This window comes from Salvelinus namaycush, chromosome 13, assembly GCF_016432855.1.
Source record: "Salvelinus namaycush isolate Seneca chromosome 13, SaNama_1.0, whole genome shotgun sequence".
Taxonomy (NCBI): Eukaryota; Metazoa; Chordata; class Actinopteri; order Salmoniformes; family Salmonidae; genus Salvelinus; species Salvelinus namaycush.
Genome location: NC_052319.1, coordinates 12707482 through 12733337, shown reverse-complemented (window position 1 = coordinate 12733337; position 25856 = coordinate 12707482). Strand labels below are relative to the sequence as shown.

At 40.8% G+C, this 25856-nt stretch overlaps 3 protein-coding genes and 2 pseudogenes across 3 annotated transcripts; 2 read left to right on the top strand and 3 right to left on the bottom strand.

The window, feature by feature from the left end:
* Nucleotides 1–599: 599 nt before the first annotated feature.
* Nucleotides 600–2557, bottom strand: LOC120057779 (annotated as a pseudogene).
* Nucleotides 2558–3772: 1215 nt separating this feature from the next.
* Nucleotides 3773–9889, bottom strand: LOC120058241 (D-3-phosphoglycerate dehydrogenase-like). Its single transcript, XM_039006761.1, has 12 exons — nucleotides 9659–9889; nucleotides 8902–9053; nucleotides 8702–8767; nucleotides 7080–7134; nucleotides 6806–6904; nucleotides 6578–6710; nucleotides 6347–6495; nucleotides 6083–6235; nucleotides 5187–5325; nucleotides 4771–4898; nucleotides 4430–4646; nucleotides 3773–4162 (listed from the first exon to the last, which is right to left on the bottom strand). Exons 1-12 carry the CDS (start codon nucleotides 9794–9796, stop codon nucleotides 4008–4010), a joined length of 1584 nt encoding a protein of 527 aa, XP_038862689.1. The 5' UTR covers nucleotides 9797–9889; the 3' UTR covers nucleotides 3773–4007.
* Nucleotides 9890–11647: 1758 nt separating this feature from the next.
* Nucleotides 11648–14225, top strand: ccdc173 (coiled-coil domain containing 173). Its single transcript, XM_039006247.1, has 8 exons — nucleotides 11648–11698; nucleotides 11953–12126; nucleotides 12254–12459; nucleotides 12633–12789; nucleotides 12895–13034; nucleotides 13185–13374; nucleotides 13538–13702; nucleotides 13872–14225. The coding sequence occupies exons 1-8, from the start codon at nucleotides 11648–11650 to the stop codon at nucleotides 14223–14225; spliced, it is 1437 nt and encodes a 478-aa protein (XP_038862175.1).
* A 540-nt stretch (nucleotides 14226–14765) lies between these two features.
* LOC120058240 (peptidyl-prolyl cis-trans isomerase G-like) lies at nucleotides 14766–19873 on the bottom strand. Its single transcript, XM_039006760.1, has 13 exons — nucleotides 19764–19873; nucleotides 19264–19340; nucleotides 19074–19148; nucleotides 18864–18971; nucleotides 18722–18766; nucleotides 18553–18640; nucleotides 18366–18395; nucleotides 18080–18219; nucleotides 17748–17937; nucleotides 17464–17646; nucleotides 17290–17371; nucleotides 17050–17195; nucleotides 14766–16817 (listed from the first exon to the last, which is right to left on the bottom strand). The coding sequence occupies exons 2-13, from the start codon at nucleotides 19322–19324 to the stop codon at nucleotides 15782–15784; spliced, it is 2184 nt and encodes a 727-aa protein (XP_038862688.1). The 5' UTR covers nucleotides 19325–19340; nucleotides 19764–19873; the 3' UTR covers nucleotides 14766–15781.
* Nucleotides 19874–22443: 2570 nt separating this feature from the next.
* LOC120057777 lies at nucleotides 22444–25851 on the top strand (annotated as a pseudogene).
* The last annotated feature ends 5 nt before the right edge of the window (nucleotides 25852–25856 follow it).

Genomic DNA, 25856 nt, shown 5'->3' with positions numbered 1-25856 from the left:
TAAATATTGTATTTTTATTTACACGTGTTAATTGATTTGTTAGAAAATATTTGGACAGTAGGCAGAATTCACACATCACACTCTACAAAATCAATGAACATACAACCACCACATCTATGTGCATCATCTTGTAGATGGACGTTACATTTATCAAGTAAAATCAGGTGCATGAAGCGCATCAATCAGCCACAAAACAGTTGTTTTAGTTCATTCTTTTTTTTAACATTCAGAATCCGATGTCTCCACATTTGCAAACTGATTAATTGTGCATACCCCAAACCCTAAGATTCAGATGTAAGGTTGATACCCACCTGGTGACATTTGTGCTTCAAGTGTAGAGATTTGTTTAAAACGGTGCATTTGTGCATATCAGTGCTTTATCAGGTTAACCAGTATAAAAGTACACAAATGGTAGTGTTAAAGTGCATGAGAACCAGTGTGTTAGAAGCCATTCAATGTAAGTGGATTGAAAATGATGTGCTTTTTTTGTAATATTAAACCAGCAGCAGTCATTTGTCACTGAACATTTGTTTTTGGCCAAATGGTTATAAAGATGCTCTAAATAATGTAACTTTTTGTATAAAGATTCTTAGCACCTGTCACACATGATCAGTATGGCACAAAGGACTTGCATCCATGGTATTTAGTTGAGGTTTGTTGTAAAAGTACATTGAAAGACACAACACACTGTAAATCCAAATGCAGCCGTGTGTGCTTGCTGGGCTGGGGAGGTTTCCCACAACCTCCCAGGTGTCCAGCTCAGGGTCAAACTTCTCAATGCTCTGCAGATAAGTCCCCTTTGAATAGGAATATCCCCCAGTCACATAGATGTAGCCATTGATCACTACAGCACCACACTCCATCCTCTCCATCATTGACAACTGCCTCCACTCATCTCTCTCTGGATCTCATCCTAGTCTGTCCTCCCAAGTACAGTTTCCTGACTAAATATATTCCATACAAATGAAAATATATGTCCACTTCCTTTGAAATGTGTCATAGCTGGATGAGGAGTTATTGTGACAATGGCCCGATTTTTTCATAGGTGCTGCCTCCTCTGCATCCATAGTGGCCCCCGGTCACAAATATTGTGCCATTTATGACACAAGCAGTGGCATTTCCTACACCTTTCAAAGAGGAAGCCTTTTATCATGAAGAGTGAACAGCGGAACATATGACAAAACAATAATGATTTCATTAGTACTCAGTGAAATATTTTTCAGGTTATTTGAATGTGCAGAAAACCTTAAATCATTATTTACAGGTCAATGGCTGAGAATCAGTGGCCCAGACAACCATGTAAAATGGACAAATTCAAGACACAATGACAGTGCAATAGAGCAACACAGGCTTACATGTTTGCCTAGGAGTCTTCTCATTGTAACAAACTCCTTTCTGTATAGTTGTTCTATTTATGTTTTCATACTTTGAATCATGTTGGCTGTAGGGAATCATTTATTTTTTAAGGGGTCATAGAATTCAGTCTCAAGTTGTATAGCTCCCCCTCTGTACCCTCCTATAGCATAGATACAGCCATGTCAAGCAACAGAACAGTGGTAGTATCTGGCAGTGATCATGGGGCATCCCTCTGTGCACTTATCGAAATCACATTATAAATTCAAACTGTGTCGAGGGCTTCAATAGTCTGTTTTATAACCCTGTCACAAATATAGCTCTCATCTGGTCAGTCATATATTTTCCTTGCACCCATATGTTGCTTATTGGATCCCATATGTGGACTTTAGAGTAGATGTCAATAGTTCCCTCTAACATACATCCTTGACAGTTTTTTCCTGCTTGTTGAAGTCTCTTTGCAGTTGGTCTTCAAAGCGTGGACAATAAATGACCTTACTTTTCCCTCATTGCCTAGTAAGCACAGTCTCTGTCCATCCAGGGCAGTCTTGAAGTGCATCTCATCCAGCTCAAGATGGATACAACAGAGTAGGCCCTGAATGTGATCAACACGGTTAAGAAAGTCATGGGTGAGCCATTTGACCACAGCATCTAGGAGAACTTCATCGTTCCATACGTTGACTGAACTCAGCCTGTCGTAGTCCACCTCTAAGAACTCCTCCTGTTGTATGAGCATTACCCTTCGTGCCTCCCACTCAGGGCAGATGTGCAGCACAGCAAAAGAGTGCATTCCCAGGCAGTTGTCCACATCCAGGAAGCGTATAAGGAAGTCCTTGCAAGCAGTCTTCAGAGTTTAACTGTAGGTTTGCTGCCTCCAGCAGGCTCTGTACATTTGTCTCAGGGATGCTCACCCTGGAAGTGTATATGTAGTTCACCAAAGCACTCAAGTTCATAATCAATCCCAGTCAGTTTGAAGAGGTTGTTTGACCGTGCCTTCATGTCAGCTGTGAACATGACTTTAAAATAAGAGAGGTGAGCTGACAAAGCTGCCTTGTGACAGTGAGAGACTTGTCCTGTGGCACATTGTAGGGTGATCTGTGTGAATGTCACCTATGTAGAATTCTTTCAGCGCATTCAATAGCTCATTCGGCTGGGGGATGCCGCAAAAATCATAAATGTAGCTTTATTTTCCTCTGTCAGACATGGCTAGAAAATGAAGATAATGTCTAGCATTTACTTTCTGGGGTGTTTATTTCTGGTGTCCCGTTAATTCAACAAGCCTGACGAGAACATTTGGGGAAAAAAGTCTTGCAGCATTAAGGTTAAACAGCTTATATATATATATATATATGGGCGTTCATCTGTACAGTCACACTATTACAGACATAGGCTAAAACATTAGGGCTATTTATATCTATCCACGCATGAGTAGGCTACGAGGACGGGAAATTAAGTATATCATATTCAGCAGCACAACTTCCTATTCCTAAATCACTTGATTCCAATCATTAATCTTCAACGCAACAGTCCCTCGTTCACGCCACCATATAATGGCACGTTCTGTACTAAACCGGCGCTCGCAGTGTTTTTGTTTGAGCGCTCTGACAAGGACTCGCAGACAGTTACCTTAAATTAGCTCAGGACGGTGGCAGCACACCTGTCCGATTTTTTTCTCTCTCTCCTTGTGTATAATTAGTCGCTGTCTGTTATCCTGCTCCATATTACTCCAGTCAGCTTCCCATATAATAAAGCCAAGCAGACGGCTTTAGTTTATTAGCATTCCAGTTATTTCCTGGACACGCATTCTCCTACCACGGAGAATGAGCCTAGACAGCATCGATGCGCACAAGGAGACTCCAATACCACAAGTGAACCAAACAACGATATGGTTGGCAGCCTATTTAAATTTAATTGAGGAATTCCCCCACTGCAAGGAACCACTTCCCATTCAGTCCCTTTCGTTGCCATGGCAGTTTTAGCCGAATATGGATTTAGATTGCATAGTCTAACACGAGACTGTAGTGTGGTGCCATGAACAAGCTCGACGTCAAACCTTGACTAACACCGATTGTGGTTTACAACCTCACTGCAACTTAGAATCATCTAAGTGATGGAAATTTGACTTCGACCTTCACGGTTTAAAATGTATTAAATATATATTTTTTAAATCTAAATTACTAAGAGGCTGGTAGTCAATAACATAGCAGATGTTATCTTTATTGCACCCAAGGGAATACCAAATACTAGTAATAGACTAGTCACCATAGAAACCTAGGATGCACAGCAAATGCATTAGAGTTTATTGGCGAGTTGAGAGGAGTTGTTTTTTGTTTCCCCATTTCAGCTACCCTCCTCCTGGTGTGTTTACATTGAGAACATTTACCAAAAACAGGCAAATAGAGAATACAACAAAATATAAACCAGTGTAATAATGTAACACTTTTATTAAACGCTACATATAGCCAGCATCTCTACAATAGAAATGACAGAGGTGCATTTTTAGTAACTTCTAAGTGTTTGTGTTGTAAAACAAGTATTGCAATGTTAAAAAGCCAAGAAACCATTTTGATTCATTAAGTAATCAGTGGTTAGACTTTTAGACATAGGAATGCTCTACTGGTCCCTCAGCATTGTAACAATGCTATCACCGCCATTTACACAGAGAGCTGTACTACTTCTTTCACTAAAGGTTTTAAAGCACCAAGGTCCCCCAATAGAGAGGATAACCCCACACAATACCACTGATCTCCACTACGAGCTGCAGGGGCACTGAATGACTCCATTTCCACTCCTGCCGTGGCCAGCAAACCTGAGGAAAGAGTGGGAGACAGCCAGTTTAAAATAAATTAAGTTATTCTGGTCATCTGACATTTACAGCTGGAGAGAAGCTTGCTGTCAAGTGCTAGTTCAGTGTAAACACATCCTGATGTGAAAAGGCAGAAAAAGTATGGGTTAAGAAAAAATGTATCATTCAAGTAGCAAAAAAGGGCTATACCTGGCGCTGCATAGAGAGATTATAGCTCCTATGATGTCGATAAGTCAATCGTGAGGTAACAATGTCAAATTATTTTCTCACCGGTTACGGAGGGCATGAGCTGAGGAGAAGCCGCAGCCTTTAAGAACAGCAGGTTGCCACTGAGAGAGACAGGCTGTCGGAACACGCTGTGGTTCAGCTCCAACAAGACTAGTGCGCCTCCCTGGACTGAACCAGTAGCTCTGTAGCTGGAGCCGTTGACAGAGATCTCAACCTCACATGCACCTTGAGTCAGACCCTCACTGTGATTTCTGGTTACCTGAGATTTAAAAACAGTCAATCTCTGATAAATAATCTTATGTTACTCAAGACAACATTAATAAATTACTCAAGTTATTAACAGAATATGACCTTTAGCCAAGTGTCAATGGGGGCCATTTTACCATGATTCCAGATTCCTTGGCCAGGGTCAGTGAATTGACCAGGTTGGGGCAACTCTTGGACACATCAGTAAGTAATCCAACCATTACTGCTGAAGTCATGTAACCAGAGGAACCTTTCAAGCAGTCTCCTAGTTTGTGATAATAACAAAAAGAAACCATGTTCAGTTTGATATACAAGATTATACCACAAGAGGGAGACAAACCAAAGAGCACAACACAACCTGCCCCTAATACCTGTATGCCAGAATGGCTTCCAAAGTCTCCTTTCCCTTCCAATCACTGATCTGAGAAGACTGGTTATCAAATGTTGACAGGCTTTTCAACAAAATCTTAATCTATCAAGCCTGTTCAGCAGTTTCAGGAAAAATTAAGCAATTGAAGGATATAAGGACAGTCTAATGCCTTGCAGTGCTTACCTTGAGTTGTGATTTGGACTTGGCTGAAGGGCTGTTTAGAGGTGGTGCATGATTTCAGCACAACTCCTATGGCCTCTCCTAGTTTGATCCACTGGTGAGACTCAGGGGAGAATGTGCTTGCCAAAACCTGGGCATTCACCTGTGCACACACACACCACATGTAATGTGACCAATCAAATGTGGTTTGTGCTTCATTTTGGAAAGATAATCAAGATCTATTGTATTGAGCTGCATTGTTTTTCCCCATTAAATTTCACAATTAAGGCAACCGGTTTTACAACACTTCATGTAGAAAACAAATTGTGTTGCCAAGTATGACTCAATATTGAATATACATTCTTGCAATGAAACCATCACAATACTTTGAACAGTTGAGGGTTACATTGTTAAAGGTCTGAAAGCATTGTTTTTTTTAACTATTGCAACAGTGAAACCATCAAAGAAAGAACCCATTACAAATCGGTCACCAATAGGCATTTGCTTGACTGTAATATAAAAGTCAAGAACTCACTGTCACGCCCTGATCTGTTTCACCCGTCTTTGTCTGCACCCAACTCCAGGTGTCACTCCCCCCCCCCCCCCCCCATTAGTCCCTGGGTATTTATTCCGGTCAAGCAGCGTGTTTTTCCGTGCTCTTTCGAGTCGCTCTTTTGCTAGTCCTCACGTTTTTTTTACCCTTGCCTGCCTCGACTCTGAACCCGCCTGTCTGACTATACTGCCTGCCCTGACCTCGAGCATGCCTGCCACTCTGTACCTCCTGAACTCTGACCTTATGATCTTTTACCTGTCCACGACCATTCTCTTGCCTGCCCCTTAGATTACAATAAATATCAGAGACTCGAACCATCTGCCTCCCGTGTCTGCATCTGGGTTTCTCCCTGTGCCCTTATACTCACTGCTCCAACCAGGCCCTTGCCCATCACCATGTCCACAATCTGCAGAGCGATGTCCTGTCCACAGCGTGCCTGGGCCTCCTTTGTACTGGCTCCCAGGTGAGGACAGCTGATCACATTGGGATGGTTCACCAGGGCACGGTTCTCTGGGGGTTCCTGGGAAAGGAGGGAATACCATGATGTTCGTGAATGTCAATACAGGGGTAGACAAGTAATACCAAAATGGAACTTAATGTTTGGGTGGTTTAAGTGATGTGATATTCTTGCCTCAACAAAAACATCGAGGCCAGCCCCTCCACACTGTCCAGACTCCAAAGCTCTGAGGAGAGCATCCTCATCGATGATGCCCCCGCGTGCACAGTTCACGACCTTTACACCTTTCTTGCACTTAGCAAATGAGGTGTCGTTCAGTAGTCCTAGGAGAAACAACTTTACCTCAAGTGGAAAAGCGCTTTTCACCCTCCAGTACTACAACCATGACCCTTCTGTAAAACTCACCAGCTGTAGAAGGCATGAGGGGCGTGTGGACGGTGATGTAATCACACTGGGGCCACAGCTGTTCCAGGGACATCTGCTCCACCCCCCAGGTAGCAGTCACCTCAGGAGGAGTGATTGGATCATAGCCGATGGTCTGTCGAAAGCAAATTCAGTTAGTATGTAGACGATAATACTACAGTAGGCAGCTTTGAAAGATTGTTTCTGCTTTTCACAGGATTTTGAACTGACCTTCATGCCAAAGGACTGCATTCTGGTGGCAACTTCCTTTCCAATTCTTCCAAGTCCAACTATTCCAAGTATTTTGCCGTACATCTCTGCACCCATGAACTGCGAAATCATTAACACAACTTTGATCCAGGTCCCTGAGGAGCGTGAGACTCCACAGATTTAAAGATCAGATTTGATTAGTGATGAATGGCTGAACACTGGGGTAGACCACGCGACAGTAATTGCTTTGTGTGTCAAAATGAAACTCCTAATGAGGGAAGCCAAAATATTCTACCTTTTTACGATCCCAGTTCCCTGCCTTCATGGACATGGCTGCTTGTGGCACATGTCTAGGAAGATAATGATTTTGAATGGAGTTAATCAAACTTTTCTGTAAAAGTATGAGAAGGACAGTGCATTCGGAAAGTATTCAGACCTCTTGACTTCTTCCACATTGTTACGTTACAGCTTTATTCTTACATGGATAGAAAAAAATAATCCCTCAATCTACACACAATACTAACAAATTTGTTAAATTTAAACATCAATATCACATTTAAATAAGTATTCAGACCCTTTACACAGTACTTTGTTGAAGCAACTTTGGCAGCGATTACAGCCTTGAGTCTTGGTTATGATGCAACAAGCTTGGCACACCTGTATTTGGAGAGTTTCTTCCATTCTTCTCTGCAGATCCTCTCAAGCTCTGTCAGGTTGGCTGTACAGCCATTTTCAGGTCTCGCCAGAGATTTTAGATTGGGTTCAGGTCCGGGCTCTGGCTGGGCCACTTGTCCCAAAGCCACTCCTGCGTTGTCTTGGCTGTGTGCTTAGGGTCATTGTCCTGTTAGAAGGTGAGCCTTTGCCCCAGTCTGAGGTCCTGAGCAGATTTTCATCAAGGAACTCTGTACTTTGCGCCGCTCATCTTTCCCTCGAACCGGACTAGTCTCCTAGTCCCTGCCGCTGAAAAACATCCCCACAGCATGATGCTACCACCACCGTGCTTCACCGTAGGGATGGTGCCAGGTTTCCTCCAAACGAGACGCTTGGCATTCAGGCAAAATAGTGCAATCTTGGTTATATCAGACCAGAGAATCTTGTTTCTCGTGGTCAGAGTCTTCAGGTGCCTTTTGGCAAATTCCAAGCAGGCTGTCATTTGCCTTCCGTCTGGCCACTACCGTAAAGGCCTGATTGGTGGAGTGCTGCAGAGATGGTTGTCCTTCTGGAAGGTTCTCTCATCTTCACAGAAGAACTCTAGAGCACTGTCAGAGTGACCATCAGGTACTTGGTCCGCTCCCTGACCAAGGCCCTTCTCCCCCAATTGTTCAGTTTGGCCAGGCAGTCAGCTCTAGGAAGAGTCTTGGTGGTTCTAAACTTCTTCCATTTAAGAATGATTGAGGCCACTGTTCTTGGGGACCTTCAATGCTGCAGCCATTTTTTGGTACCCAGATGTGTGCCACGACAGGTCTCTGAGCTCTACGGACAATTCCTTTGACCTTATGGCTTGGTTTTTGATCTGACATGCACTGTCAACTGTGGGACCTTTATCTAGGACAGGTATGTGACTTTCCAAATTATGTCTAATCAGTTGAATTTACCACAGGTGGACTCCAATCAAGTTGAAGAAACATCAAGGATTATCAATGGAAACAGGATGCACCTGAGCTCAATTAAGTCTCATAGCAGAGGGTCTGAATACTTACGTAAATAATATGTTTTTTAAAATTTTTAATACATTAGCAAAAATGTCTAAACCTGTTTTCGCTGTCATTTTGTGGTATTGTGTGTAGATAAAAATGCTACATTTTAGAATAATACGTAACAAAATGTGGAAGAAGTCAAGGGGTCAGGATACTTTCTGTATCGTGCAAAGCAATGAAATATGCAGAGGTATTCTGTTTATCTGTTGTAGTGTCTTACCTTGAGAGGCTCATCAAAAGGGTACATGTCAGCTCTGCAGCACTGATAGTGTTGCCACTTGGTGTACTAGAAAATATAATTCACACCATAGTCTAATGTTTAGGGAAAAGCCAGATCTGTGGTGATTTGATTTAAAACAGAACTGCATTGAAACTATACACCGATGCATAAACTCATAACTTATTTCAAATTACACTTACTTCATAACAATGATGCCCTTTTTAGTGGCAGCATCTACATCCACGTTGTCAACACCCGTCCCAGCTCTTCCAATGATTTGGAGGTTACCAGTAGCATTGATGACATCAGCTGTCACCTTTGTTGTAGATCTAACGACAAGGCCATCATAGTCCTGGAGAGGGAATGAACAGACAAAATGACTTGCATGACAATCATCTGTTGTTCATTGGAGTAGTTTGAAGAAGTTAGTAATGACCTTATAGTTGTAATTTGCGCATGCATCAAACTCAATGAAATTATTGATTTGGTTATTACATGGTGTCATTAGATTAACAGCCTTTGGGCTGGTGTAATTGATGTATAGTCCAACTTTTGCAAGTACTAGGTAGAGAAAATAAAAAGCCCTGGTCTAAATGTGATCCTGGTGTTAAAATCGGCCAATCGAGGGAAATCTGTAAATCTCTGGCGCAGTTGCATCAGATTCCCAAGAAGGCGGTACTAATGATCGACACCAGAGGATAGGAACGCACAAACAAGACCTTGCTTTTATCATCTAAACTGCAACTGATTTAAATAATATACTGTTTTCTGAAACGCAGAAATCGTTGCGTGTTACTTCAGAGACACGCGGTTATTCAACCAATGACCAAACGCGATATACTTTTTCCGTATTATGTTTGATACCAACTGTGAAATGGTTTTGTTGCACATTTTAGATAGACATCGTGCAACAAAAATGTAATGGATGCAAAATTAGGAAAATATGTAAACCCCTACCTTGATCTCTGCAATCAAGTCATCCTTACTCATGTTTTGCTTCTCCGTAACTTGGATTCCATTTTCTTGCAGGATCTTCTTACAACAAGGATCAACAGTTTCACTGATTAAAATGCGTTTAATGGATATTGGGGCCATTTTGCTGTTCTCAACAGCTGCGGACAATTTCCCAGATGGATGAGTGAACCTTTACGTAAGCTGCTGGTGGACAGACACTGAAAAGTTCTCAATTCAGTTGGTTTTGAATGAACATTTCGGATAAGGACTGCCCCATTCAAAGTAAACCCGCCTCTTCTCATCTCCAGTTTCTGACGTGGATGCTGAAACAACAAGGAGAGGCCATAGATAGAGAAGCATAGATAGGCTACAACAATGGTGGATAAATTAAGATGTCCCACTCAGGCCGTTAACCATTCAAAAAATTGTCACAGTTCCTGTTTGCTTAAGGGGTGGCACCAATGCATTAGCAGCTGGGTCTGGTCTGCTTAGTTTATTTATATGAACCAGATTTAAACAGCGAGTGAAATGTCTCGCTTCATCTTCAGTCTTTGTTGTAACCACAGAAATTACTTTGATATAACTTATCGGACCAGAAATACGATACAATCATCACCTGGCAATGTTGTACAGTAGTGATACAATTCTGCTGACTGAGTTTAAAATGAAAATGTTATTCAAAACTGAAGAACAATTGAATTTCTGTGCAAGCCTCCCCTTCCTAAACGTGATAAAATTGTAGCTGATTTCTCAAGAATATGAGTTCAAATTTAGTGAGCCAGCTTTCAAAGTCTGTGCTAGTCTAATTGGGGTGTTTGAATGTGTTAAGCCTATCACATGACAGGCCCTTCTCTGTTCATTACCTCGAATAAAGCTCTTGTGTGATACACCACGCCTACTTTTACCGTCTTTCTATGGCTAAGCAGTTAGCCGATCTGTGCACTTAGCCGAAATTATTTATCTAGTGGTCTGTGTATTGTATTGAATACATGTACTGTATAGACAATTCAAATAGCTAGATATGTAGGCAATCATATGAAATACAATGTATCCATCAACAGAAATGTGTGAAATGTAAAACAAATTTTAAAAAGTTAAGAAAAACATTTGCTGCAACAGCAAAGAAATAATAATCAAACGGAATAACATTACACCAAATAACATCTGAGTAGGCTACAATTCAGAATCCAAAGCCATTCATGTATTGCGTCTAGACAATCTTTGCTTTATTTTCCCGCGTAGAAATGACACTATCTGGTGGGAGACAATGGATTTTTTTTTACTTGACAGTGGTTCTTCGATCACTCGTATTCTGATTGGTCTCTGTGTGTTCCCAGGTCTCCGCTCTCCGCAACTGGTCTCGGGCCGCAAAGCGTTGCTAGGATACATTGCAACAAATGTGTCCATCGTTACTGGATATAGTTCTACAGAAAACATTCCGTCAAAGGCACATTTTTTTACACAACGACGTTGTAAAACTGTCTAGAGACAAGAAAAGTTCCATGCAACTTTCTGTGAGCTCTGAATGCTCTTTTTAGATTCATACGATTGAAACCAAAATACATTCAGACCAAATGGAAACTGCGACTGTTGTCCGGTATGGTCGAAGGAGTGGGTCCAGCAAAACAAGTGTGTTTGACTACTTGCATAGCCTATTCGTTTATTTGCTCTCTTGACGCATGTATGGGTTTGTAACGTTACTGTAGTGTAGCTAATATTGCATATTTTGCTCGGTGTAAAAATGTTTACGCAAAATCTATGCATAACCTACCACAGCATAACATTGTTATACCGTAAGCATTGTTTTTTCTCTCCATTTCATTTCTCCTATTATCAGCGCTAGCAGTTGAGGGGACAAAAGCAATGCAACCACCAGATCTTCGACAAGTCACTGTTTTGCCCAAAGCCGAATGGCTCCGAATTCAAGGTAGTTTGAATCAAGGGAATAAATACAACGAGAGTCTAAAGGAAGCAACCAAACAACGAGAAGCTATGCACCTGAGGTCCAAGGAGGTGGTGAAATTCTGGTCTAACACAATAGCTGTAAGTATCTTTGTTAGTTTGTTTTCACCATAATGCATAATGGTATCTATTATACATGTCTTACTCTGTGCATGTGCACACAGGCAGCCTCAGGATCACAGTCTCATACAAAACATTAGGCAAAAGAATAATAAAAGTAAAGGGGATACCTAGAGAGTTGTACAACTCTAAGCTTCAACTGAAATGTGTCTTCTGCATTTAACCCAATCCCTCTACACAACCCACTTGAGTAAAATGTGCCATTCACTTCATAGGGACAAAGACAAAAGAAACTGGAGGCAAAGAGGATTCGGGAGGAACTTGAAGAAGAGGAGAAGAAACAGATGGATATTGAGGAGGCTAAATATCAGGCGCAAAAGAGGAAAGAAGCTATTGAAAAGGCCAAAACTCAACAGTACTACGAGACTGATCGTGTGAAAGGATTTCATGTTTGTATTTCTTATAAGTTAAAATTGTCTTCTGCAATTATTTTTTTCATCTGAAGACGTGCTGTGTTCTTTATAATGTGCACTTCTGAGTTAAATTGAATAAATGCAATATTGTTATTTCTTCCAGAGTGCACTCTTGCTGACAGAGGTCCTGAAGGAAAGGGAGGCCCAGATAGAACTGAAGCAGAGAAAGCAGGATACCTCCAAAGATGTGGACAAGGAAATCATGGATATCATTAAGCGTAGAGAGGATGAAGCTTTGCAAAAGGAGCAGCAGAAAGCTTTGCAGAGGAAGCTTGACAGCCAGGCCACAGCAGAAGACTTAAAACAGCAGTAAGTCTCACTGAAACCTAACAACCTGGCAGCAGTTATCAAAATTGAATATCTATACCACAGACTACCATATACTCTACCATGGAGTCAAATTAATTTAAATGTAGTCCAAATAGAATAGACTGAATGCTCTCAATGGTTTAGTATGATGAATGGTATCTTCCCCCTATTAGGGCAAAAGAACATGAGATGAATAGAGAACGGGAGAAACTGGAAAACAAGGAAGAGGCAGAGGAACTCCAGCGACTAAAAGAGCTTTTTCTGTGGGAGCAATGCATGCAGGAGCAAAAGAAAGAGGAGCAGAAGAGAAATACCATGAAAGCTCACATGGTAAGGTATTTGGATGTTATCAATGTTCAAATGTCACACTCACTAGAGCAATATTGCACAAGATTCATGGGGGTGTGTTAATTAATCCTGCATTTGTATTTAAAGGAGCATCTCTCTAACAGAGATATCATTAGAGCAATAGAGGCACAAAAGCAAGAGATGGAGGAGGAGCGCAGGAGGCTTTTTGCAAATGCAAAACAGAAAATGGGGAAGTTGAGGAAAGACAAAGAGGAAGAGATGTTCAGGTAAGTAGACATATTAGGAGAAAGTAAACAGTTCGAGAAAACATTTGAAGTCCCACAATAAGAAATTAGTATAGCTGTGGCATCACTAGTCAACAGGAGTCTTACAATTCTGGAAGTCTCATGGACATAAGCCTTTTTTTCCCTCCTAAGAGAGGTCCAAATGCACAGGGAGGGGATCATGAAAACACTGGCTGCAAAACAGCAGGAGCAGACGGACAATGAGGAACTCATCGCCAAGGCTATTGCTCAACGGGATGCCAGACAGGCACAGCAGCAGAAGGAGAAAGATGACAAGAGGATGGCTATGCTGAACTCAATTGCCTCACACAGAGAAGCCATGGTATAGCATGTGCACCCTACCACAAGCAACGGGACAATCGGGAGCTCAAAATATTATTCTCACAAAATTAAACTCAGAGTTAATATTCATCAATGAATATGCCGGCCTATATGTTACAAAAAATGACTTATCACAATGACACTGGCTTCGTTTTTTTCTTCAGAAAGAAGAACAGGAGCAGAAGGAAAGAGAACACAACGAGAGAGCCATTGACATGCTTTATGCCAAGAAAGAAGCGGACAGAATATTTATTGAAAAACAACACCTGAAGGCACTGAAAATGAAAGAGGATGGAAGAACTTTACAAAACGTCTACATTCATCAAATGGTAAGCTTGGATTTGATTTGCACTTTGCCTTTCCATGATTACAATTCTTGATCATTTTTGGTATGTCAACTATTTTCACAATGACACGTAGTGGAATGTGTCAGCAACAGCAACACTTCTAATGAAGCAACATAAGATTTCATTTAACATTTGAAATCTTGCTGTTTAGGCTGAAAGACGTGCCAAGGAACAGCACATAAGAAAGCAACAACAGGACTTTGAGACCAAAAATGCAGAGCTCATTGCTGTGGAGGAGAAGCAGTTCCAGCAGTATGCAAAGAATGTGATCGATACAGCCACCGAGGCCAAGAGAAATATTCACCCACTCTGCAAAGCTGCCAGGGAGGGAATTGGAGGTGGTCTTGGCCCCATCTTTGGAGGAGTGAGACCAAGTTACTTGGTTCAAGATGACACTGGTGTCCAGATGCCCAATTACGTCGGCAGTAGATCTCAGGACGTCAAAGAGCTGAATGAGACATGTGATATTCAGCAATCCAAGAAAAGACTTGGATTCACATGGTAAACGTCTGTTGAAAAGAGTAACATGGTCAGGTGAAGCATGATTAGAAAAACAATAAACCAATGGAATTCAGCATTTCCTAAGCATTTATGATATACCCCCATTTTGTAATTTATTTCACTCAAAAAACCCACACTTGATAGGCAAGTTCTTGACTGACCTAGTGGGATGATTGCAGTCTTTTCAGCGCTCAAAGATGATTCATCTCAGAAATATCGAAATGTAATGTCTCTGAAATTAGATTTTTAGTTTTGTTATTTTACATAATATACATACACACAATTCAATCAAAACTAGTGCACAAATTGGGAAACAATGTTGATAATTAAAAGCCTGGTCCTAGATCTGTACCTACATGACAAAGATAGTCAAGAGTTGGCTAAAGCACAGATCTGGGACCAGGATATATAGTTCGGTTTCATTTTAATACATATGATTCACCCAGATTAAAATGTGACGTGTCAATGTTATCTTTATATCTATTGTATCAGTTGTCACTCTTCTGTGAAACATTATAATAAACAATCTATAGGCAATAAAACAAACATTTTAACCATATCCTTTTATTTTAAAACATGGTTCATTGGGGAATATTGAATTCGGACCATTTTTACAAAGCCAGTGGTTTTCATTTATAGTTTAAAGGAAAGTCATGCCCAGGAATTTAACACCTAGTATGAACTAACATGGAACTTCACAGCAATGTATTTACACATTGCTCTGGTGAGGAATTTTAAACATTTTGAAAGATGTAATGGGTGAAAATCTGAACATAAAATACAAACAAAAATGGATACAATTATACAAAACGAATTTGAGACTGAGGTCAAGACAAAAGTTCTGGTTCCCTGAAACAGGTAAAAAAAAAAGAACTAAACGGTATACGCATCTAACACCCCAATCATTTCACAAAATGTCTGCACTCTTACCTGCCTTTCAAGTCAAATTGAGCCTTCTCTGACATCTCCACTTAAATATCAGAGAAAATACTAAAAAGGAAAGGTCTTTTTTTTTACAAAACCATTTTATATGTTGAACTTACAATATGTTCTGACACAATGAGACTGTTGGTAATTTAAACAATCAAAATGTTGAAAATACCCATATGATTAGTCATACATGTAATATTACTTGAGTCAGGCATATAGCCCAGAAAGACAAACTCATCCCTTCCATTATAATTATCACAATGGAAATACGTCCCCTCAGTACGAGACCAGACTGAAAGAGAACATTTTTAATAAAACCTGACAAAAATGTTCCTTCCAACACTTACCTGTTCAGTCACTTCCTTACTCGACCATTAATAAACATTACATTCCCAACATTTGTCAAATTAGTCTGACGGCGGAAAAAAAATAACTAAAACATAAAATGGCTTTTAGCCGCTGTCAAATCTTATGAAATCTTAATTTGTACAAATATTCCAGAATTGGGTCTGTTGTGATATCTAACAAGTGTCTAAAATAGGTCTACAGCAGAACCTCACACATTATTAGGCATCAGCGCATTAATTTGTATGTTCAAGGATGGACAGGAATGAACATTTAGTGGACTAATCAGTCATCAGAACTTGAGCTGGAGCTGTACTTCTTTTTCTTGCTGTGGTTTTTATCCTTCTCTTGGCTCTTTGACTTTTGATTCCGCTCAGGGTTTTTCCCTGCATCTTTGGACTTGTGAGAGGACTCCTTTTCTGGGCTGCCATCCCTTTTCTTCTTGGAGATGGGGCTCTTTCTACTTCTGTCCTTTCCTTTATTCTCCGAGTTGCTGCTCTTGGACCGCCTTCGTCTGTGAGTGTCTTCACTGTCTTTGTTCTTCCTCTGATGAGATGAACCGTCTTTGCTATGGTCTCTATTGTTGCTCTTACTCCTGGAGCGCCTGCCTCTACGCGAGTCCCTGCTCTTATTCTTGTCTGGACTCCTTGTCCGTTCTCTGCTTTTGGATCTACCTCTCCTCTTGTCCTCCCTCTCTCTGTGGTGCTGTCTTTCCATGCTCTTACTGCGCTCCCTACCTCGCTCTCTGTCCCGTGCTTGCTCTTTGTCTCGAGATGAGGCACGTCTCCCCCTGTCCCTGCTTCTGCTGTTAGATCGGTTTCGGTTCTTTCCAGAGTTCCTCTCCTTGCTTCTAGACTTTGTCCTCAGCTTCTCACCATTTCTTCCTTTTGTCTCCTTTCTGTTCTTAATGTCAGCCTCAGTGGGTTTAGCGCATTCTTTACTTCTATCACAGTCTTGAGTTCCAGACTCTGTGGCTCTCTCTTTATTTAGGTTTCTGTCCTTGCTTCTTGAGCGGCCCCTCTTATCATCACCTTTGCCATGTTTCTGATCCCTCTCTCTGCTTTTGGACCTACAACTTTTCTCTTTGCTCCTACTGCAGCTTCGAGATTTGGCCTTCTTTGCCTTGTGTTTGTTATGCTTGTCTTCAGTTTTATTAGGGTCCTTTTCTTTGCTCTTGGATCTATGAGAGCGACCTTTCTTCTCCTTCTCTCTGTTTTGACTGGAGTTTTCAGCAGTGTTTTCATGCTTGGTTTCAGAAGTCTTCCTCCCTCTTCCTCTTGGAGCTTTGCCACTCTCATTCCTGACCTCTGTCATGTCACCCCTACAACAAAAATACAGAGACAAGTCACCCCCACAGCAAACACAGAATCCAAGTTAACTCTTTGAATAAAACTTAAATAACTGGCCCTTGGCTGATGATCCCTTTTGACAATAGGAGAAATTAGGAAATACTTGAGAAGCCATGTAATTAGATCAGGCTGTTAAAGGTAAAATCAGCTTATCAGTCCAGCACTCACCGTCCAAATATTAACAATAAAAAAGGTAAGACTTACTTGTCACCCTTGATCCAGCGGTCTCCACTGGATGCTCTTGGTGCCCTTTGTACACGCTGCATCTCCTGGCGCCAGTGTGGAGGAGTCTCGCTGTGTCGGAAACGATCCCTTGACCTTGACCTGGAGTGTGACGGAGTTCGGTACCGCTGCAAGTAAAAGATTAAATTGACATTCACTTTCTAGATCCTTGTTTTGCAGAAATGGTATGATAGTACTGTACTTGTTTGATAGTGCACTTACTCTTGGACCTCTGCCTTTAATCGTCCTGCCTGATCTTGTCATCAGAAGTCTCCTCTTAAATGCTGACTGACAATTAAACATTCTGCAACAAAACAAAAAGGTATCTAAATGAATATAGCTCCCAGTTGTAAAGATTCAGAATGAAATGTTGTTCTGTCTTGTCCATGAACTCACCTCTCCCTAGGCTTTTCCCTCTCCCTAGCCTTTTCCCTCTCCTTTCCAGCATCAGCCTCTTCTTTTTGCTGCTGAGGACTTCTCCTCATAAGGAACTTATTTTCTGGGATAGGAGGGATTTCCTCTGGTCGTACCGTAGACGTAACCTCTTCCTCTTTCTCATCACCACTGCCGGGCTCAGACCTACAAACATTACAGACCAGACTTCAAACCTATGCTTTAATGAAGGTGGTTGTGGGAGTTATCATGCTATGAAGCACATTAAAACAGTTTTCAGTACAAACCCTTTCTTATCTTTCTTCTTCTGTTTCTTGTCCTTCTTCTTGGACTCTTTCTTGTGCCTCTTCTTCCGTTTCTTGGATTCTTTATCAGAGTCACTCGCAGATTCAGAAGAGGCATCAGAACTGTCAGAGTCACTTGAGCTGTCGCTGCCACTGGAGATGGCCTTTTGTCTTCTCTTCTCTTCTTTTTTTGCTGTAAATAGTAGAGGACACTTAATGAGCGCTAAGGATACCTTTAAAAGCTTTGATCCTGACGATAAGACAGTCCAAGACCTACAATCTAAAGCAATAACAAGCTTAAAACAACTTGCCAAATTTTTTGGAATCCTACAAACCTTTCGATTTTGGAATGAGCTCGCCACAGTTCATAACTTTCACCTCAGAGTATGGTCTACTGCCGGCATCTGTCTTTTGACTCTCCATTGTCTGAACGACCTCTTGTCCAGAGATCACTTGGCCAAAAACCACATGTACACTAGAATAAAATAAGCAAGTTATGACAGGTGATAACAACAAAGAACAGATCACCATTTATATAACATGCTCTTATTATCAAAAGACAATTCAAGCAGATACAAATGGTCAACTAAGTTGCAATACTTGTACAAATGTTATACTTACCCATCCAAGTGTGGTGTGGGTTTTGTTGTTCTGTAGACCAATAAAAAAAAATGGAGCAGAAGATTACAATGAGAGTAAAACATATTTTTGTAAGTTAGGTTCACTCAAGATGCTAGGTTCGTGAATGAATGAATGACCAACTGATTCTAGCAACGCCAATTAAAAATGTAAACATTGATAGACTTACATGAAAAACTGTGATCCATTGGTATCTTTGCCCCTGTTTGCCATTGACAGGAGGTACTCCTTGTTATGTTTGACAGAGAAGCTTTCATCTGAGATACAGACATGACATTAGTTCTTTAGGATGGTTTTGATTAGAATATTTAACAAAATGATCTGTAAAATAGTCCTACCTTCAAAGAATCCTCCATAGATAGATTCCCCTCCCTTTCCATTGCCTGATTTACAGAAGGAATATAGATATTAGAACATCATCAACAACAAAAAACATTTCCACTGTTGTCTTTGGTTAAGGCTAAGGCATATTTCATATACCTTCACTGAAGTCTCCTCCTTGAATCATGAAGTCCTTCACAATTCTGTGGAATAGGCATCCTTTGTAATGCAGAGGTTTTTGTGTACCTTTTCCAATTCCTTTCTCGCCTACACAGAAAGCAATGTTTAAGTCAAAACAGAGATGACAATATGTACAGAATCTAAAGATGGTACACTAATGTCAGACCAAGGCAAGAAAAAGTAAATTACCTGTGCAGAGGCATCGAAAGTTCTCACATGTTTTGGGACAGACATCAGAAAACAATTCTACCACAACTCTGCCAACTGCAAAATAAACCATGTTCATGTCAGTGCATATTTTAGTAAAGCGTCTCTAGCTAAATTTCAGAGATATGATAAACGGGATGGTTAGACCAAATGAAAACCTAAGCCTTCTTACCCAGCACGTTACTGATGCCAATGTCAAAGAAGCAGCGTGGACGCTGAACCTTGATTCCCATGATCAAACTTCTATTGCTGAAACAAGTTTTTTTTGCTGTTAGTTAGCTAGTTAGCGTAGGCCGCTAGTTGTTTACAAATACAACCATACTACCCATCTCTACAGGCTAATATAGCGTATTAGCCAATTAATTGGCAGAAAAACCAGGCTGCGCAAAATCTGGGCAAGATAAAGGAAATAAAAACTAGTTAGCTTTATCAACATGAATGAATAACGTTAATGTTTAGTTAGAGTAAACACAATGCAAACTGAAATGTCCACGCTAACTAGCAAGCTTGCTAGGGAATTCCTTGTGCTCATGCGGATTGTGGCCTGCTAGCTAACAGCAGTAGCTCGCTAACGTTATTAACTGTTTGATAGATTTCAGTCTTCCCTTTCATTCAACGTTATTTAAAATTGACATAATTTACAATAGCGTAGACATCATAGAGTTGACCTACACAAATTAGCTCAATTGGCCAATATCTCACGGTAGTTATTCTCACAAGGTGAAATCGAGTTTCATTTAGCTACCGCTTCTTCCACAATGTTTTCTAAAGATGGCGCGACGGGAAACGTCAAAGCATTTTGGGTAAAAAGATGCGCAGAAGACGACATTTCACGCCTGCGAACAGTCTACTGGTACATCTGGCTGGTTTTGGGTGTTATGATGATTGCTTATAACACAAAAAACGAACATTTTTCTTCAGTTATTGTTTACCTGCTGCTTGTGTAGAGTACATACAATATAGACTACTAGGGGAGAAAATGATTACATGTAATTGTATGAGGGACTTGATCATGGATTACGGTAAAATTTCACAGACACAACAACTAAACAGATATTTCACCGGATGCAGTGGCTTCAATTTTATGTTACTTTGTAACTATAACATTGATAAGATTCCTACAAAATGATCTGCTTTTCATAGACAAGTATTCTTAGCGTGGTCGTTAATATATAAACATAATTTCCCCCCACATAGGTATTTCATTTGGAACAATAAGGATGTTTTGTATAGAAACAAGTCTTTATTTTTTAAGAACTGGTTCAATAATCATATCCTGCTGGCGAGTTAACTTTTTAATGCAGAATGATTGTTACTCAATTATGAGGAATGTTTATCTCGTTACAATATCCTGTTACCAGTAGAGAGTTCGCCATAGTCTTTGATGCTATTTCATCTGGAACTCTCATGTTGTTTAGAGGTGTAACAGACTTACCCTCACTTAATCCAATTGACTCTCCAATAGGAAAAATGTGTTTCTCCTTGCTCCCTCAGAACAACAGATATATAAGGTGCTTTATTTCAAAGGGATATTGTATCCATTCCTTTTGTCACAACTTACTGGAATACATTTGCCAATAATATATGTTGGGAAAAAGTCTGGTTATTACCACACATATACCTGCTTGTTAACAGGGTCAAAGAGGTCTCTTTCAGAAAGATCCATAAGTATTACCCTGCGAATCATTACCTGAAGAAACTCAAAAAATACATGAACATTAACTGTACTTTTTGTGTTGAGCATCCAGAAACAATTTAGCATTTATTTTAGCATTGTCTACATGTAAAGAAATTATGGAAAGATATTAATAGTTTTATAATTGTTAATATTCTTGATGACTTTTGTTTTTTATGGAAGAATGTGCTGCTCGGTTTCCTTAACTATAATAAGGGGGGGAAAATGGCAAAATGTCATATTCATCAATGTAAATACAATAATAAAAAAACACTCTTCCGTGTTTTCTATAAGGAATTCGAGCAGTACATTAAGACTATTCTACATTCTTCGAATAAGAAAGCTGTTAAAACAATCAATATGTGTGTTTCTTTTAAGTCTTTGTATAATCTGTTGTACCTTAGCATATGTTATCATTGTTTGTTTGTATACTTCTTGTGTGTATACTGTTTTTTCTGCAATAAAATAAATAAAATTACATTTAAAAAATTCACCGGATGCATAAATGTGAAGCTTTCGTTTGGTGTTTCCACTCATTACCACATGGTAGTGAGAGGGGTAGTGGGAAGCCCAGTGAGAGAAGCTGGAATGAGATGGTTTTGGCCTAAATTCTGCAAATTTTCTCATCGGCGAAACCTTTGATCTCAATACAGTTTTCTGTTCCCAAAACTAAAATCTTTTAAGAACAGAGTGGACTAAGTTTTGCAGTCTTTACTCTTTGCCAAAAATTGCGTTGATTAGGAGTGCAAAGGCGAATTTAGTTATTGCACACATGCATTTCACAGAGTAGGTGTTCCCTAATGAAACTATGCAAATGTATGCTAATTCACAATTTGATCAAACGGAAACGAAAATAGATTTACACCAGTCAACACTTTGAACACACCGACATTGCGTTTTGGTACACCATAATTACTTTAATTTCCAATGAAACGCTGCGTTTGCCTTGCAGCATTGCGTTGCAGTTCGTTCTGTGTGAAACTATGTGTAAATGGCTTGACAGAAATGGTTTCAGAAGGTGAATGTTGAACTTTTGTTGCATACATTTCCAGATGATGCTGCATACTATTTTGCGCAAAAAACACTGTCGGTGTGGTCGAAGCGTAACGCTTAAAAACGGCTAGATGTTTTCGTAACAGGACGGACGTTGACATTGTCCTGTCCTTACGTGAATAGCATGACACGCCTTTATAATTGTCACTGCTAAGGCTAGCCGACTAAACTCAACTCTATGATTTACGATGAAGTTGGGAGCGAATAGTGTGGGCGAATTGGAGCTCCAACGTCATATTAAATTACGTGTTTATATATATAAAAAAACGGATGTTTTCAGCACCGAAAGAATAGCCCGCAAGTAGATAGAACAATGTCGTGTGTAATTTCGGGCTATTCTTTGGGTGCTGAAATCAGTAGGTTTTGATAAAAACGTAATTTGAGGTGACGTCGGAGCTCTAGTTCGCCCACACGAATGGCTTCTCAACTCTCGTAAATCGTGTCATTGCGTTTAATCCGCTATAAATCAAAACCATGATTTTCCAATGATGAGGGATAAGAATTTGCCAAGAATATTATTTTGTAATATTATAATTATACTGTATAGGCATGCTGGTTAGATATAAATAAGGACACCATCACTGTCAGTCAGCTGTGTTTGTGACATTGTTGCTGGATGCATGAATGAATGGTTTAGGTATGTACTTCATTTCACATTATTTGTTTTTTATGGAGATATGTATTTATCTTTGCTATATTTTGCATGATGCTCTCATTCTACAGATGTTTCACCAAAGGAACATAAGGAATATGCAGGCATCTCTCCTTCCCTGTGGATTCTAAGTTATGTGGGCCTGACCTTGGCAGGAGTTACTTTCTGAAGATGTGGCATTCCATTCCATTCTCACTTGAACTATGCTTCCATGGCCTTGTTTCGGCTCCAAGCTGTGACTGGGAGCTTCTACTTTTCAGGTTTCTGCATGGGGGGGTGCAGTGAACCGGGACCAGGTTCTAGAGCAGCTTTGCATCTGCTAAGGTGAAGACCAAGTGTTGGAGGTGGTGGGCAAGAACGAGGCCAAGCTGACTGTGAACCATGTTGGCTGTACCATGGGCATGCTCTGGCAGTTCCAGAGAGAGAAGCCACAGATGCTGAGAACGGGTGAGTTCTTTAAAAGCCACCCTGAGTTCATGACTCTCCGGTTGCTGTCTGAGAACAAAATTGAGCTCATGGATGATTTCACGTTGGTGGACATGCTCTACAATGTTCTCAGGTACAGATGTTGGCTAGGTGGGTAAGTGTATATATCTCAGTCCTGAAATGTTTTTAAAAAACGTTTTCACATCAACCTTGTATCTTTGAAGGCTCAATGTGGAACCATATGATTGTCTTGTTCATCATTTGGTCTCAGAGGCTTGGCTTAGATTATACAGGTAAATCATTTTTAAAATTTATTTTTCCATTAAATACAGCAGAAGCATTATCTGTTAACATGGGGGTGTGAGCTGGTGTACAGATGTAAATGCACTGTTTTGCAGATTTTGATGCCATCACTGTCCAAGTTTGCTGTCTGCCTAAGTGCTCAACATCTGCAGAACAGTCCTCTGATGGGTCAGATCACTGACATTTTGAATCAAAAACTCTCCACAATTGAAGATGCGAGGTACACAAAAAAAATCACTTCCAGTAATCTATAAGTCCTTGATATTCCATAAAAATAATTCTGGACATGTCTCTGCAGGATCCTCTACCAGTCACTCCATTTCAATAACTGTGACTTAGCCTGGCTGCAAAACAGAGGCTAATGGAACTAGTGAACTCAAGCGCAGACCCTTTCTCCTTCACCAAGCTGTTTGTTTCTCTTGGCCCTATGGCAGGGCAGAACACTAACTCATTGATAAGTACTTCTCTTTCAGGCTGGAGAGTACAACACTGCTTTAGGCAGAGGAGCTTAATGCCAGCAGGCCCTGGCTGTGGCAGAGACACTGGGGGAGATTCAGTGTAGAAACCTGCATCTTCTCCAAAGTAAGTTAATTCTTTGTTACAGCCTTGTCTGAAAGTTGTATTTAGACAATACAACTAAAGCAAGTTATCTCTCTACAGGATTGTGTCAGTAGTCCACAAGAACCTACATGTTTTCAAGCCCATTGAGATATCCAGGATCACACAAACCCTGATCCTGCTGCATAACCAGAGTCCAGAGCTCTTCACTAAATTAAGGAACATTCTAGTTCAGTGAGTGGTTATTCTAAAGATCTATCTCTGCCCACTATGATCCTGTATGGCAGGTCATTCTTATTGCATACTATACAAAGTATGCTAATACAACTTTTTCTCACAGCTACGTGCAGGACAGTGTCTACCCATATGAAGTGACCATGCTACCTTCACCTGGACTCGACGAAGGCGTAATTTCATGGGTGGAGGCAGTGCTGCTCCAGTGTAATCTGAATGAACCTTTGCAATGGCCGTCGCTAAGTGGGTGCGCAATGACCCGTCCTACCGACACAACACGCCCAGCAAGTATGTGTGTCTGCTGCAGACACTGAACCGCTGCGTGAATGAGCGCCTGCGCAAGGCTGAGCGCCTGGACCTGGTGTTGGAGGAGCTCAAGTACATGTCAGGGGAATGGTTTGAGGAGATTCTGCTGGAGGAGACCATGGTTACGCTCCGGAGGCTGGAGAACCAGATATCTGGGCCAATGTGCCCGAGATGGCCCTTTTTCTGACCATGACTAGTCACCTCTGTATCCCATTAATGGACCGCATAGCTAGCGTGACCATGGAGCACATCAACAAGGTACTTTGAGACATTACATTTTATTTCACATCAGGGAATACTGTTCTTTTGCCTGTATGTATGTAGAGACGGATAGAATGTGAGTCCATACCAGAACAATTTTTTTCTGTTCACTACTCAGCAACTTTATGCCACCTTGCTGCACTTTGCTGTACTGAATTATGATCCAGCAAGGGTGGATGAGCTGTTTGACATCTGCATTCAGCACTTCATACCTCATCAGTAAGTGATTGTGGTTTATGTTACATTTTTGTATTTGGAACTCATCAAAAGGACCAGACAAATTAATTGATCGTCTTCCTCCAGGTCTCTTTGACCCCAATCTGCTGGTACTTGAGCCCATCTGCTGCCTGTGGCTGATTTCTTCCCGGAGGACCTGATTCGAGAAATCGTCAACGTGGATTTCCTTGCCAAGCTGGATTTCCAGTTAGAAAGTTTGTTATATAATTATATTATAAATATCCAAATGAAGACAAAGCAAGCATCCTGTATCCCCTACTATCTGAAAACGGCATTTTCAGATAAAGCTAATGGGATAAGAGAACCTCTCTGTTATGTGGTAGCCCTGCCTGACGCCCAAAACATGCGGATCCGCCTGCGTCTCACGGAGCTGAATCGGGCTGTGTGGCTGGTGTCCAGAGCGGATTGGTGTTAAACTCAAAAGGTAATCAAATGTGTCACCTGTTCTAGTTGTGAGCTGTATTTCTTGTGATCTCCCTAGACTTTGAATGTGTTCTGGACAGACACCACCAGGCAGTGACCTACAGTGAGCAAAGCCAGCTGCAGATATCTGACAATGTGAAGGTCCGCTGGGGTTCTGACTCTGTAGGGAAGGAGAGGAGTGAGGTCCCTCCAGGGGCACAACAGTAGGAAACTTGATTGGTTGATTTCAGAACTTTTGGTTGAAAAAGTGTTGCTGATGTATGTTATCATGGGTAAACACATTGAAGGGGATTTCATAGGTGCTGAACAAGGACTTTTTTCCTTTTTCACTTACTCAGTGTTGCTGTGGACTTCTTGGATTCCAAATCATTCTACAAACCGTCTCGTCACATGAAAGGGGAAACCATGATGAGAAAGACATCTGGAGATTCTGGGATACCATGTTGTCCAGGTATGTGTGTGAAATGTCTGTCCTCAAAAGTGGAATTAATGTATATAACATTCTACATCACTGATTAATGGTAATGTCATTTAAACAGATCCCTCATTTTGAATGGAACTCTATGGAGCTTTCCACATAGGATGCATGGAAGGAATACCTTAGGAAGAAGATAGTTACTGAGCTTTCCTGAAGCAC